This window comes from Entelurus aequoreus, linkage group LG24 (genome assembly GCF_033978785.1).
Source record: "Entelurus aequoreus isolate RoL-2023_Sb linkage group LG24, RoL_Eaeq_v1.1, whole genome shotgun sequence".
Classification (NCBI taxonomy): Eukaryota; Metazoa; Chordata; class Actinopteri; order Syngnathiformes; family Syngnathidae; genus Entelurus; species Entelurus aequoreus.
In genome coordinates, this window is record NC_084754.1 from 39,354,114 (window position 1) to 39,369,035 (window position 14,922).

Sequence of the window (14,922 nt, forward strand, 5' to 3'; positions counted from 1 at the left end):
AAGTGCACTTTTATTGGTAGAAAAAAAAGAGACCTTTTTGCTCAATATGTTGAAAAATATTCTTAAATGAAGTGAATGCTAGTGCCATTATCTTGACATAATGATATGCGCTCGGCATTACATTTCTTGAAACCAGCAAACTTATACTAAAAACTAGTTTATTTTTCTTAATGGAAAGGCAACAAGGCAACCGCTTGTTACTCTCGGGGTCTCCTAGCCGCTCAGGCAAATCATATTGTCTAAAAATGCATTTTTCCATCGATAACATGACATCATCGCGCCAAGTGCATGCTCTTTCAGTCAATTAGTGCGCATATATACAGCCCGGCCCCCGGCCCAAATGTTTTTTATTGTAATTTTGAAGAATTTATCTGAATGTCCATCCATCCATCTTCAACCGCTTATCCGGAATCGGGTCGCGGGGACAGCAGCTCCAGCAAAGACCCCCAGACTTCCCTCTCCAGAGCAACATTTGCGACTTCCTCCTGGGGAATCCCAAAGCGTTCCCAGGCCAGAGAGGAGATGTAATCCCCCCATCTGGTCCTTGGCCTGCCGCGGGGCCTCCTCCCAGTGGGACGTGCAACGAGGACCTCCCTAGGGAGACGCTCGTGAGGCATCCGCACGAGATGCCCGAACCACCTAAGCTGGCTCCTTTCCAAGCGAAGGAGCAGCGGCTCTACTCCGAGTCTCTCTCGGGTGACTGCACTTCTCACCCTATCTCTAAGGGAGATGCCAGCCACCCTTCTGAGGAAACTCATTTCGGCCGCTTGTATCCGCGATCTTATTCTTTCGGTCATTACCCACACTTCATGACCATAGGTGAGAGTAGGAATGTAGATAGCTCGGTAGACCGAGAGCTTTGCCTTCTGGCTCAGCTCCCGTTTCGTCATAACAGTGCGGCAGAGAGACTGCAATACTGCCCCAGCTGCTCCGATTCTCCGGCTGATTTCCTTCTCCATCTTTCCCTCACTCGTGAACAAGACCCCGAGATACTTAAACTCCTCCACCTGGTACAGAGTCCTGTCCCCTACCCGGACTGTACAAACCATCGGTTTCCTGCTGAGAACCATGGCCTCAGATTTGGAGATGCTGATCCTCATTCCAGCCGCTGAACACTCGGCTGCGAACCGATCCAGTGAGAGCTGAAGGTCACGAACCGAAGGTGCCATCAGGACCACATCATCTGCAAACAGCAGTGACGCAACCTTTAGCCCCCCGAGACGTATACCCTCTCCGCCATGGCCACGACTCCGCCTAGAAATCCTGTCCATGAAAATCACAAACAGGATAGGTGACAGAGCGCAGCCCTGGCGGAGACCAACCCCCACTGGAAACGGATCCGACTTACATCCAAGCACCCGGACACAACTCTCGCTTTGGTTGTACAGAGATTGGATGGCCCTCAGCAGGGTTCCCCTCACTCCGTACTCCCTCAGCACCTCCCACAAGATCTCCCGAGGGACGCGGTCATACGCCTTCTCCAAATCCACAAAACACATGTAGACTGGATAGGCATACTCCCAGGCCCTCTCCAGGATTCCCGCAAGCGTAAAGAGTTGGTCAGTTGTTCTACGACCAGGACGGAATCCGCATTGCTCCTCTTGAATCTGAGGTTCGACTATCGGCCGGACCCTCCTTTCCAGTACCTTGGCGTAAACTTTCCCAGGGAGGCTGAGTAGTGTGATACCCCTGTAATTAGCACACACCCTCTGGTCCCCCTTTTTGAAAAGGGGAACCACCACCCCAGTCTGCCACTCCCTCGGCACTGTCCCAGACTTCCACGCAATGTTGAAAAGGCGTATCAACCAAGACAGCCCATCAACACCCAGAGCCTTCAGCATTTCTGGACGGATCTCGTCAACCCCCGGAGCTTTGCCACTGTGGAGTTGTCTAACTAACTCAGTGACTTCACTCCGAGAGATCGACGTCGATCCCCCATCATCCTCAGGCCCTGCTCCTATCAGGGAGGGTGTGTCTGATGTATTTGGGTTCAGGAGTTCCTCAAAGTGCTCTTTCCAACGCCCTACTACTTCCTCACTTGAAGTCAGCAAAGTCCAATCCTTGCCGTACACAGCTTGGATGGTTCCCTGCTTCCCCCTCCTGAGGTGCCGTATGGTCTTCCAGAACAGCTTTGGTGCCGCGCGATAGTCCTTCTCCATGGATTCCCCGAACTGCTCCCACACCCTCTGCTTAGCCTCGTCCACAGCCACGGCCGCTGCCCTTCGGGCCCGTCGGTACCTTGCAACTGCCTCCGGAGTCCCCTGGGATAACATACTCCCGTAGGACTCCTTCTTCAGTCGGACGGCTTCCCTGACCACCACTGTCCACCAGGGTGTTCAAGGGTTACCGCCCCTTGAGGCACCTAAGACCTTCTGGCCACAGCTCGCAGCTGCAGCTTTAGCAATAGAGGCTTTGAACATTGCCCATTCCTGTTCAATGTCCCCAACCTCCACAGGGATGGCAGAGAAGTCCCGCCGGAGGTGGGAGTTGAAGTCCTTCCGGACAGAGGACTCCTCCAAACGTTCCCAGTTCACCCGCACTACACGCTTGGGTTTGCCAGGTCTGTCCAGAGGTTTCCCCTGCCATCTAACCCAACTCACCACCAGATGGTGATCAGTTGACAGTTCAGCCCCTCTCTTCACCCGAGTGTCCAAAACATACGGCCTCAGATCAGCTGATACGATTACAAAATCGATCATTGATCTTTGGCCTAGGGTGCTCTGGTACCAGGTACACCTATGAGCATCCTTATGCTTGAACATGGTGTTTGTTATCACAAGTCCGTGACTAGCACAGAAGAACAATCCACCACTCAGGTTCAGATCAGGGAGACCGTTCCTCCCAATCACGCCAGTCCAAGTATCACTGTCATTGCCCACGTGCGCGTTGAAGTCCCCCAGCAAGACTATGGAATCCCCTGCCGGCGCCCCATACAGGACCCCATGCAAGGTATCCAAGAAGGCTGAATACTCTGAACTCCTGTTTGGTGCGTATGCACAAACAACAGTCAGAGTTTTCCCCCCTCCAACCCTAAGGCGAAGGGAGGCGACCCTCTTGTCCACTGGGGTGAACTCCAACGTACAGGCACTCAGCCGGGGATTCGTGAGTATCCCCACACCCGCCTGTGCCCTCACACCCTGAGCAACTCCAGAAGTGAACAAGGTCCATCCCTTGTCCAGGAGTGTGGTTTCAGAGCCCTTGCTATGCGTAGAGGTAAGCCCCACCAGATCCAACCGGTAGCGCTCCACCTCTCGCACCAGCTCAGGCTCCTTCCCCACCAGCGTAGAGACGTTCCACGTCCCGAAAGTCAGCCTCTGCTGCCCCGAATTGGTCCGTCTGGAGCCTCCACTTTCACTGCCATCCACTTGGCAGCGCACCCGACCCCACTGGTTCCGACCGCGGGTGGTGGGCCCACGTGGCAGAGAAGATGGTGTGTCCACGTAGCTTCTTCGGGCTGTGCCCGGCAGGGCTCCGTGGCAAGCCCGGCCACCAGGTGCTCGCTGACGAGCCCTACCTCCGGGCCTAGCTCCGGAGGAGGGCCCCGGGCTTCCTCCGGGCCGGGTAACGCATCCTCTTTTAGTGTAGTTCATGGGGGGTATCGTAACCCTGATGGGGGGGGGGGGGGGCATTCGGGTGCTACACCTTGCCCAAGGGTGACCCGGAACTATGTAAGGCAGGGGCGTTCAACTCCCTGAGGCTTAATACAAGCCCACATACCCACTAAATGTGCATGAACTATTTCTGTTCAAAATTGTTTGAAATGTCAAATGTTTAAATATTAGTTAGTTTACTGTACTGTGCCAACTGTACTACTATATGAGTACGTCTTTTCTATTGTTTCATTGAAAATAAAACAGCAAAGTCCATTTGGCTGTCATCTGTTTTAATTATGAGACACAATTGTGTCAAAAGGATGATTTTTTTTTTTCATGCTTGAAATAAGAAATGATTACTTTGAAAAAGTAGTTTTATACTTGTGAGTGTTGATGACACAGCTTTGCAACAGCTGATATTCTATCTAGTTCCAAGCATGTTTTACTCAATATAGGTCATCAAATCTCAGCAACAAGCTGTAATATCTTACTGAGATAATTTAGGACCAAAACACTTAAAACAAGTAAAACACTCTAACATAAAATCTGCTTAGTGAGAAGATGTATCTTTTAGACAGAAAATAAGCAAATATCACCCTTATTTGAGATATTTAATCTTACTTAGATTTCAGTTTTTGCAGTGTGGGTACTGTGGTTTTCCTTTCCTGCAATACAGTACAAACTGTACTGTTTACATGTTAAACTACCCTTTTAAAATGTTGAAATCAGCCCTAAACTGCCTTATGGTGTCTTCTAAAAAGTATTGCAATGTCCTTTATTTTGATATACATGTGTGGTCAAAAGTTTACATACACTTGTAAAGAGCATAAAATCATGGCTGTCTTGAGTTTCCAATCATTTCTACAACTCTTATTTTTTTTGTGATAGAGTGATTGGAGCACATACTTGTTGGTCACAAAAAAAACATTCATGAAGTTTGGTTCTTTTATGAATTTATTATGGGTCGACTGAAAATGTGAGCAAATGTGCTGGGTCAAAAGTATACATACAGCAATGTTAATATTTGCTTACATGTCCCTTGGCAAGTTTCACTGCAATAAGGCGCTTTTGGTAGCCATCCACAAGCTCCTGCTTGAATTTTTGACCACTCCTCTTGACTAAATTGGTGCAGTTCAGCTAAATGTGTTGGTTTTCTGACATGGACTTGTTTCTTCAGCATTGTCCACATGTTTAAGTCAGGACTTTGGGAAGGCCATACTAAAACCTTAATTCTAGCCTGATTTAGCCATTCCTTTACCACTTTTGACGTGTGTTTGGGGTCATTGTCCTGTTAGAACACCCAACTGCGCCCAAGACCCAATCTACGGGCTGATGGTTTTAGCTTGTCCTGAAAAATTTGGAGGTAATCCTCCTTTTTCATTGTCCCATTTACTCTCTGTAAAGCACCAGTTGCATTGGCAGCAAAACAGGCCCAGAGCATAATACTACTACCACCATGCTTGACGGTAGGTATGGTATCCTGGGATTAAAGGCCTCACCTTTTCTCCTCCAAACATATTGCTGGGTATTGTGGCCAAACAGTTCAATTTTTTGTTTCATCTGACCACAGAACTTTCCTCCAGAAGGTCTTATCTTTGTCCATGTGATGTCAGATGAAACAAAAATTGAGCTGTTTGGCTTGTGGATGGCTACCAAAAGTGCCTTGTTGCAGTGAAACTTTCCAAGGGACATGTAAGCAAATATTAACATTGCTGTATGTATACTTTTGGTCACATTTTCAGTAGACCCATAATAAATTCATAAAAGAAGCAAACTTCATGAATGTTTTTGTGACTAACAAGTATGTGCTCCAATCACTCTATCACAAAAAAATAAAGAATTGTAGAAATGATTGGAAACTCGAGACAGCCATGACATTATGTTCTTTACAAGTGTATGTACACTTTTGAACACAACTCAGTTTACGGCAGCCACCATAAAGTCATTTTGGGTTGAATTCAATTTTATGAAGAGTACTTCAACACATTAACAGTACAGTGTGTACTTTACTGTGACATATGTGATACTCGTCAGGGTAGTTATTTATACATAGATAAGTTGTGTCAATATCAAAATATTATGTTGAATCACTTTTTGGCAGGCAAGAATGCATTGATTTAATTAATACATTCCAAACACATTTATTATGTGCATTGACAAAAAACAGTTGATATTGTATGTAGCTTATAAACAAAAAAGAGGTTTAGCCCATCAACATTGGATCAATAACACATTTATACCAAATAAATGGCAAACGCTGACATTTTTTGGACCGAATAAATGTAGTAATCAATTGTGGACAGACAAAGTCCCAGCAGTGCAGCTTTAGCAAGCGGTGCAAGCTAATCCATTTTCGGCAGGGAACCAATTATTGGCACAAGACTAAACTGGAGGACAACAATTGTGCCATTTGAGCAAAAAAATCGTTGATGTTTTGTTACATGTTGCTGTTTCTGCTTCGTCTACACAAAAAACAAATAAGATTAGATTAGACAGTTGACATGCGCTCGGAGGCTAATTTGATTAACAAAAATGACACTGATTGGCCAAAATGTGTGTTAGACAAAGTTGCAAGGACGCACATAATTCGAGGGGATTGATTGAATTTGAGTGAGTTGGCGCGTGCTCTGCTCTTTGCATAAGGGCAGGTGTGCCACACTCTCAAAATCCATCATCTATGACAGACATGGGCAATTATTTTGACTCGGGGTGGGGGGCCAAATTTAGAGGAAAAAAATGTGCCTGGGGGTCAGCATATCTGATTTTTAGGAACACTAATACAAAACCTCACAATAATGTCTGATTGAACGCTGGAAACGTTATGACATACCGCCTTAAAAAACGGAATGGAATTTAAGTTTTATTACTGAATGAGACACCCAGAATGTACATGAAAATAAAGAATGTGGGATTCACAATATTAACTACGACCGATAAAACACTGAATATTGACAACATATGAACGTCACACCCCCTCTCCATCGACATAGAGTGTCCGCCCTGAGATCGGTAGGTTGGAGTTCAAATCCCAGCCGAGTCATACCAAAGACTATAAAAATGGGACCCATAACCTCCCTGCTTGGCACTCAGCAACAAAGGGTTGGAGTTGGGGGTTAAATCACCAAAATGATTCCCGGGCGCAGTGCCGCTGCTGCCCACTGCTCCCCGAGGGGATGGGACAAATGCAGAGGACAAATTTCACCACATCTAGTGTGTGTGTGACAATCATTGGTACTTTAATCTTTAATCTTAATATTTTACAATCAAGGAAAACACAACAAAAATGCAGCGAAGTATGAACGCGAAGGGTACAAAAAACCCCACCTAAAATCTGATATACCTAATATATCACTAAGCTTTAGAACTTTGCTATAAAAATCACCGGCATTTTAGGCTGGCCGCTCTGAAAACACTCCGTAAAAACACTCCCCTACCACACTGTTTGGTGCCTCATCTGAGCTGCTGTGACTTAGATTACCATAGTAACTAACTACCGTATTTTCCTGACCATAGGGCGCACCGGATTATAAGGCGCACTGCCGATGAATGGTCTATTTCAGGGGTGTCCAAAGTGCGGCCCGGGGGCCATTTGCAGCCCGCAGCTAATTGTTTACCGGCCCGCCACCCATTCTGGAAATGCTATTGCAAAAAATAACATTAAAAGAAGTGGAATGAGGTGAAATCTAACGAGAAAAAGTTGCAATGTTGACACAACCCTGCCATGCAGGCAGTTTTTTTCTTTTCTTTTGTTTTTCTTTATTTAATTTTTTTTTGGCATTGCTCAAAAAAACAAAGAAAAAAAAGACAAAAAATCCATGATATAATGAATTATTTTCAGGGTTCCAATTACTTCAAATATTTCACTTTAAAATGTTTTATGTGGTAAATATTGAATTTATTGTGTAGTTGCCTTATAAAAACATCAACGTTTTCTTTGACAACAGAGCAAAACAAACAAAATAATAGTTAAAACGTAAAATCGACAAATATATCTGAAGTTGATCTCGTAACTTAAGTGTTGAAAGTTTTGAAAAAAAAACAAATAAAAATGTATCACTTTATGAATGGGGCACGTTTTGGATCCCAAATATATTAAGTGGTATTTTATTTATCTTTTCACTGTGATTACTCAAAAATATTTGAATAATTAAAATCAATGGTGTCCTGCATTATTGATCTTTTAGGGCTCTAATTATTAAATACTGCATATTTCAGTTTTACTATAAAAAACAAAGTTGTTTTTCACAGAAAAGCCATAAAACCTTTTTTTTTAAAGTTGATATAGAGATTTACTGTAAGCGTTAAATAAAAAATAATTATAAAAATTTGACTTATTTTTAACATTTTAATAACTGAGACCCTTTATGTTCCCCGGGACCCCTAAAGGTAAAATAAATAAAAAATTCTATATATTTTGTTATGGTGTGAAAATGAAAAATATCAAAATGGCCCCCACATGCTTTAATTTTTCCGTGTGCGGCCCTCAGTCAAAAAAGTTTGGATACCCCTAGTCTATTTAAAAAAAATCTTTTTTCATATATAAGGTTGTGGAGGGGGGCGTGGCCTGCGGGCCTGCAGCAAAGCGGGGTGTGCCAGGACCGGCCTCGAAATCAGCGACAGGTGCGTAGATGGCCCACCTGCGCCTGGTTATCTAATCACCTGTCGCTCTGTTGTAAAGCAGCAGCCAGGAGGAGAGAGGTGGTGGAGTGGGAGTTGGAGTTGGAGCTGGAGGAGAGTTGGAGCGAGAGCGAGGGAGAAAAAGACAATTGCTGAAAAGCACCCGAGAGACTTGTTGAAAAATAAAACCGTATTGGAACCCTGAAACGGGCTATCATGTCGATGCTTGGGGGTCTGAAGAACCCACTTGGGGGCAACCTCCACAAAGGTAAAGGCGCACCGGATTATAGGGCGCAATAAAGGAGTCATATTATCATTTATTTTTTGTAAATTGAAAACACGTCCTTGTGGTCTACATAACATGTAATGGTGGTTCTTTGGTCAAAATGTTGCATAGATTATGTTTTACACATCATCTTCAAGCCGCTTTCTGACAGTCGTTCCAGATGCGCCGTTTTGTGGGCCGTCTTCTCCCTGTCATCTTTGTTGTAGCGGTGTAGCGTGCAAGGACGGGAGTGGAAGAAGTGTCAAAAGATGGAGGTAACCGTTTTAATGACATTCAGACTTTACTTCAATCAATAACGGAGCAGCATCTCCTCATCTGGAAACAACAACACCGTGAAAAAAGGTCCGACCGGAACTCTAATAACTAAAGTTCCTCGGGTGATTAATGTAAACTCACTACACCGGTATGTTTTAGCGCTTTCATGGCGAGTTTACTGACAGATATAAGTAAGAACTTTACACTACTTTATATTAGAAGTGGCAACAGCGCAGGACGGATGCCACATAACAAGAAGATAGAGAAAAAGAAGAAGCTTATCGACTACGGAGTCGCCACAGACTACAAAGACGGACGCGCGCAATTTTTCAGGATTCATGCAGATCCCAAATACAGATCAGCAGGTACCAGAAGGTAAGAAAAGTTGCTTTTGCATAATATTGCAAAACAAAACGCCAGATAATGTCTTACCTTATACACACACCATAATAATACTCGTGTGTTGAAGCACATCACGCAGTGCAGCCTACACTTGTCTCTTATGTTTGACTGCCATCTACTGGTCACACTTATCATTACACCATGTACCAAATCAAATTGCTTCGAGGTGGGTAAGCTCAACCAAACTTATTCCGTACATTAGGCGCGCCGTGTTTTAAGACGCACTGACGAGTTTTGAGAGAGAAAAAAAGGATTTTAAGTGCGCCTTATAGTCCGGAAAATACGGTAGTATATCATGCAAAAGCGCAGATTCCAACCATTGAAATACTTTGTATAGTTCAAGACTTACGGTCATTTGAAAACATTGCTGCACATCATAATGGCAGCTACAGTTTCCATCTTAAAGATCAAAAAATATTATTTGGGAATGTCCGGCAGGCCAAATTTAAAAGCTCCCCGGGCCTTAAATTTCCCAGGTCTGATCTATGATATGCTGTAATACATCTTTGCTAAAATGACTTGAAAATATGTTTCTACCACTGCTATTGAAATGCTTTTGTTGCTTGCTCTTTTGTAGGATCTAACCTCTGCATTAACAAGAAAGATCACACTTAAGACACCTCTTATTTCTTCCCCCATGGATACAGTCACAGAGTCATCCATGGCCATCGCTATGGCAGTGAGTGCATCATTGGTTACCCACTTTGCCAGTTGGAATCCTTTTTATCTTAAATGTTATGATTTTTCTCTCCTGCCTGTGATTCAGTTGATGGGTGGGATTGGAATAATCCATCATAACTGTACTGCTGAGTTCCAGGCCAATGAGGTTCGCAAAGTCAAGGTAAGATAAGAAGTCATCGATGATAGTGAGGTATTAAGAATGAAACTAAAAATTATGTTAACCTACACAATGTTTTAAAAAAAAAAAATTTACGTGATCTAGACTATGAAAAGAGAGGATGGGACCAGACCATATCTGTACCTGTAGGTAAAACTTTTTAAGAATGTTCTCTCAAAAGACCTCTGCCAGGCCCTACTTACCAATTTAAAAGAAAGTCTTCAATCCAGACAGTGATCCGAATTATGACATTTCCTGAAAGGTAGATGAAAATCCGCCCACCACTTTTTGAGATATCTGTAGCGATTCAAACAGGGTGAAGCCTCCTGTCTGCTGGCCCGCTAGCATACACGCACACAAAAGCGTAAACGTAAAGTAACGTAGTAGGAATTTTCCGGATCAGGCCTGAAATATAATTAGTTGTTCCAGATTCCATTTTTAACTTTTCCTGAAAGTTTTATGAAAATCCGCTCTTAACTTTTTTAATTTTGAGACCGAGCAGACAGACAAACCAAGAATTACGTACATGCGGTAACACATGCAACGCGAGGGTGTCTTCTTTTACTGATGACTTTAAATACTAGGAAACGTTTTGTTTTTAAACTTTCAGCTTTCTCCTGTCGTAGGTTTCACAGCAAGTCCATAGCCTGAGGGCCATTCCACCAAATCAGTGGCATTTGTTTAATAAAACTCTTGTAATAAACTTAAATGTACAGAAAGTATTTCTTCAACTCTAAATCTGATAATACGCACATTGATTGAACTACTGAAAATGTGTGTTGGTCTATCCCAGGCAACTTTATTCCATTTCCTAAGCAGGTTTCTAAGCCGAAAATGCAGACCTTGTACAGTAAGTGGTGTTTTATAATGTTTGTTGGCTCTCATAAAGTCTGCAGTGAGTATAAATCATTGATGTTGTTAAAAAAAACAAAAAAAAAACGCTGTGATGCATTTTTGAAATTAACGTAAATATTGAATGTTATTTAGAATGCATCATCATGTCTTTCATAATGATTGTAAACAATAAAATTCCCCCCCAAAAAAGAGCAGTTCCTCTTTAAGTAGTCAGGAGGACTTGAGTATCAGCTGCCAGATCATGACACATGTGTTTTGGATCCACGCACATTCGTCCACTCTCACTTCGTCTCGTTCCTGGCACCTCTTCTCACCATCGAAACCAAATAAGATACTATGTGTGTGTATTTGCATAGTTAAAAAGACTCCGTGTTCCTATTGTTTTTTTTTTCCTTGAACATGACTCATTTAAATAACAGGACTAAAAAGTAACAGGAGTGAGTTTTAGCATAGACTTAGCAAATAAAATACATATTTCTGAGAGGATTTGAATGATTATATTTAATGGTGAAGTTTAACTTTAGGAAGCAGGGATAGGCAACAATATATACATTTTATTTCCTGGGGACTCAAATAACACTGATTTGGTGGATTTTCCCATTAATAGTTTTGGTGTAGTTTTTACATCGGATGCCATTCCCGACCCAACCTAGGCCAGGAATTGAACTCATAAAAGGCAGAACTTTATACACCACAATGGATAATTTATATTAGTCGATGGTATAGTAACAAGTAGTTGAGTGCACCGACCATGTTTCTTAACATTTCAAACAATTTTCAAGACTTTCTGAAAAGCAAACCTCATACATTTTTTTTTTTTCATGTCAGAAATTTGAGCAGGGTTTCATCACAGACCCAGTGGTAATGAGCCCCCGGCACACGGTAGGAGACGTGTTTGAGGCTAAGATACGCCACGGTTTCTCAGGAATCCCAGTTACGGAGACTGGCAAGATGGGCAGCAAGCTTGTCGGCATTGTTACCTCCAGAGACATTGACTTTTTGTCTGAGAAGGACCATGACAGACCCCTGGAGGAGGTGTGTATGTGCAGTCAATCAAATAAATACTCACGTGTAACACTCCATTTGACCCTTTTCCATAGGCAATGACAAAAAGAGAGGATTTAGTGGTTGCACCTGCGGGTGTCACACTATTAGAGGCAAATGACATTCTACAACGTAGCAAAAAAGGTACATTTGAGGTATGGTCGAGGAACAATGATCCACACTTGAATCCAAAAATCTTCTCCTTTTGTAGGTAAACTTCCAATTGTCAATGACAGTGACGAGCTGGTTGCCATCATTGCCAGGACCGACTTGAAGAAGAACAGAGACTACCCTCTGGCTTCCAAGGATTCCCGCAAACAGCTGCTTTGCGGAGCTGCAATCGGCACCAGGGACGACGACAAATACAGACTGGACCTCCTCATGCAGGCTGGAGTAGATGTAGTGGTCCTGGTGGGTTTGGTTTGACAGCATTATTGTTAAGCTCAACTCTATGGACAAACACTAATTGCCTGAACAGGAAATTAAAATAAATCAAGATGTTTTTGTAAACAATGCTTTGAATTGCATGTGTTTTTTAAAATACTTAATATTATAGGACAGGGATTTTCAATCTGGACCAGGAATGAAATTCCTAAAAACACTTGCGCGCTCCAGTTATATGGAGAAAATTGGACCCCTGAAAACATGTTGGCAGCTGCTTGCATTGACATTTCACCTTGCTAGCAAACATAGAACACTTGAGTCCATCCATCGATCCATCTTCAACCGCTTATCCGGGATCGGGTCGTGGGGACAACAGCTCCAGCAGCGACCCCCAGACTTCCCTCTCCAGAGCAACATTAGCAACTTCCTCCTGGGGAATCCCGAAGCGTTCCCAGACCAGAGAGGAGATGTAATCCCCCCATCTGGTCCTTGGCCTGCCACTGGGTCTCCTCCCAGTGGGACGTGCAACAAGGACCTCCCTAGGGAGACGCTCGTGAGGCATCCGCATGAGATGCCCGAACCACCTAAGCTGGTTCCATTCCAAGCGAAGGAGCAGCGGCTCTACTCAGAGTCTCTCTCGGCTGACTGAACTTCGGCCGCTTGTATCCGCGATCTTATTCTATCGGTCATGACCCACACTTCATGACCATAGGTGAGAGTAGGAATGCAGATAGGTCGGTAGACCGAGAGCTTTGCCTTCTGGCTCAGCTCTCGTTTCGTCACAACAGTGCGGCAGAGAGACTGCAATACTGCCCCAGCTGCTCCGATTCTCCGGCTGATTTCTTTCTCAATCTTTCCCTCACTTGTGAACAAGACCCCGAGATACTTAAACTCCTCCACATGGGACAGAGTCTCGTTCTCTACCTGGACTGTACAAACCATCGTTTTCCTGCTGAGAACCATGGCCTCAGATTTGGAGATGTTGATCCTCATTCTAGCTGCTGAACCGATCCAGTTTGAGCTGAAGGTCACGAACCGAAGGTGCCATCAGGACCACATCATCTGCAAACAGCAGTGACGCAACCTTTAGCCCCCCGAGACGTATACCCTCTCCACCATGGTCACGACTCTGCCTAGAAATCCTGTCCATGAAAATCACAAACTCCTTGAGTTCAAACTTGTGATTCATTTAACTGGGGCGTTCTTCAAGGCACCCCTTTAAGTCCTCTACTTTTTGGCAGTTAAACATTTGTTTTCATAATGTGATTTATCAAAGCTATGACTAAGGTGTTTCTGTAGCTTGTTTATTTTGGATGCAGTCAGTACTCATTTGTTTCAATTCTGTAGTTATACTAGTGGTGTTCCTCATGGTTCCATTTTAGGTCCTCTCTTTTTCATCATTTCATCAACAGGTGGCCCACAAATTTAGCTAAAAAACGTGTACATTTTTGCAGTAGTTTCTTAAAAACACTAGTGTGCTGTCATAGAGTTGATCAAAGGGAGAATCTCCAGCCCCCCAGTCCTTAGGTTTCTGGAAATGTGTCCCCTAAACCAATTTAGATGTACAGTATATACCTTTTATAGGGTATAGGCTTTTTGTGTGTGTATTTTCAAACTTGTATGACCAAAATAGAATCAATTTGTACAAATTGTTTTTGTACTTGACTAACAATTTACTGGGCTGAATTTACACTTAAACTGTTATGGTTGAACATAATGTAACCATTGACTTATTCACAGAGTTAAACTGTTGTGGTTGAACATAATGTAACCATTGACTTATTCACAGAGTTAAACTGTTATGGTTGAACATAATGTAACCATTGACTTATTCACAGAGTTAAACTGTTATGGTTGAACATAATGTAACCATTGACTTATTCACAGAGTTTTAAACTGTTATGGTTGAACATAATGTAACCATTGACTTATTCACAGAGTTAAACTGTTATGGTTGAACATAATGTAACCATTGACTTATTCACAGAGTTAAACTGTTGTGGTTGAACATAATGTAACCATTGACTTATTCACAGAGTTAAACTGTTATGGTTGAACATAATGTAACCATTGACTTATTCACAGAGTTTTAAACTGTTATGGTTGAACATAATGTAACCATTGACTTATTCACAGAGTTAAACTGCTATGGTTGAACATAATGTAACCATTGACTTATTCACACAGTTAAACTGTTGTGGTTGAACATAATGTAACCATTGGCTTATTCACAGAGTTAAACTGTTATGGTTGAACATGATGTAACCATTGACTTATTCACAGAGTTAAACTGTTATGGTTGAACATAATGTAACCATTGACTTATTCACAGAGTTAAACTGTTATGGTTGAACATAATGTAACCATTGACTTATTCACAGAGTTTTAAACTGTTATGGTTGAACATAATGTAACCATTGGCTTATTCACAGAGCAGTAATTTAAACTTGTTCAGCGCTGACAGTGACTTCTTATTCATCATCTCATTTTCACTAGGACTCCACCCAGGGAAACTCTGTGTATCAAATCAACATGATAAACTACATTAAACAGAAATATCCTGAACTGCAGGTGGTTGGAGGAAATGGTGAGCTTTTTTTTTTTTTTACTGTGGAATCTCGTTTACTCAACATAGTGTTTTAAGTATT

The 14,922-nt window shown here is 42.9% G+C and overlaps 1 protein-coding gene across 3 annotated transcripts in view; it reads left to right on the forward strand.

The window, feature by feature from the left end:
* impdh1a (IMP (inosine 5'-monophosphate) dehydrogenase 1a) overlaps nt 1–14,922 on the forward strand; it is a 62,860-nt gene that overhangs the window by 13,603 nt on the left and 34,335 nt on the right. For 2 of the 3 annotated variants that reach the window (XM_062035314.1, XM_062035315.1), the window contains exons 6-11: nt 9,731–9,832; nt 9,920–9,994; nt 11,675–11,881; nt 11,947–12,034; nt 12,102–12,301; nt 14,771–14,861. In XM_062035314.1, coding sequence (XP_061891298.1) covers nt 9,731–9,832; nt 9,920–9,994; nt 11,675–11,881; nt 11,947–12,034; nt 12,102–12,301; nt 14,771–14,861 — 763 coding nt within the window. Of the gene's footprint in view, nt 1–8,392; nt 8,751–9,730; nt 9,833–9,919; nt 9,995–11,674; nt 11,882–11,946; nt 12,035–12,101; nt 12,302–14,770; nt 14,862–14,922 lie in introns of those variants that run through there. The other variant, XM_062035316.1, reaches the window with a different exon arrangement.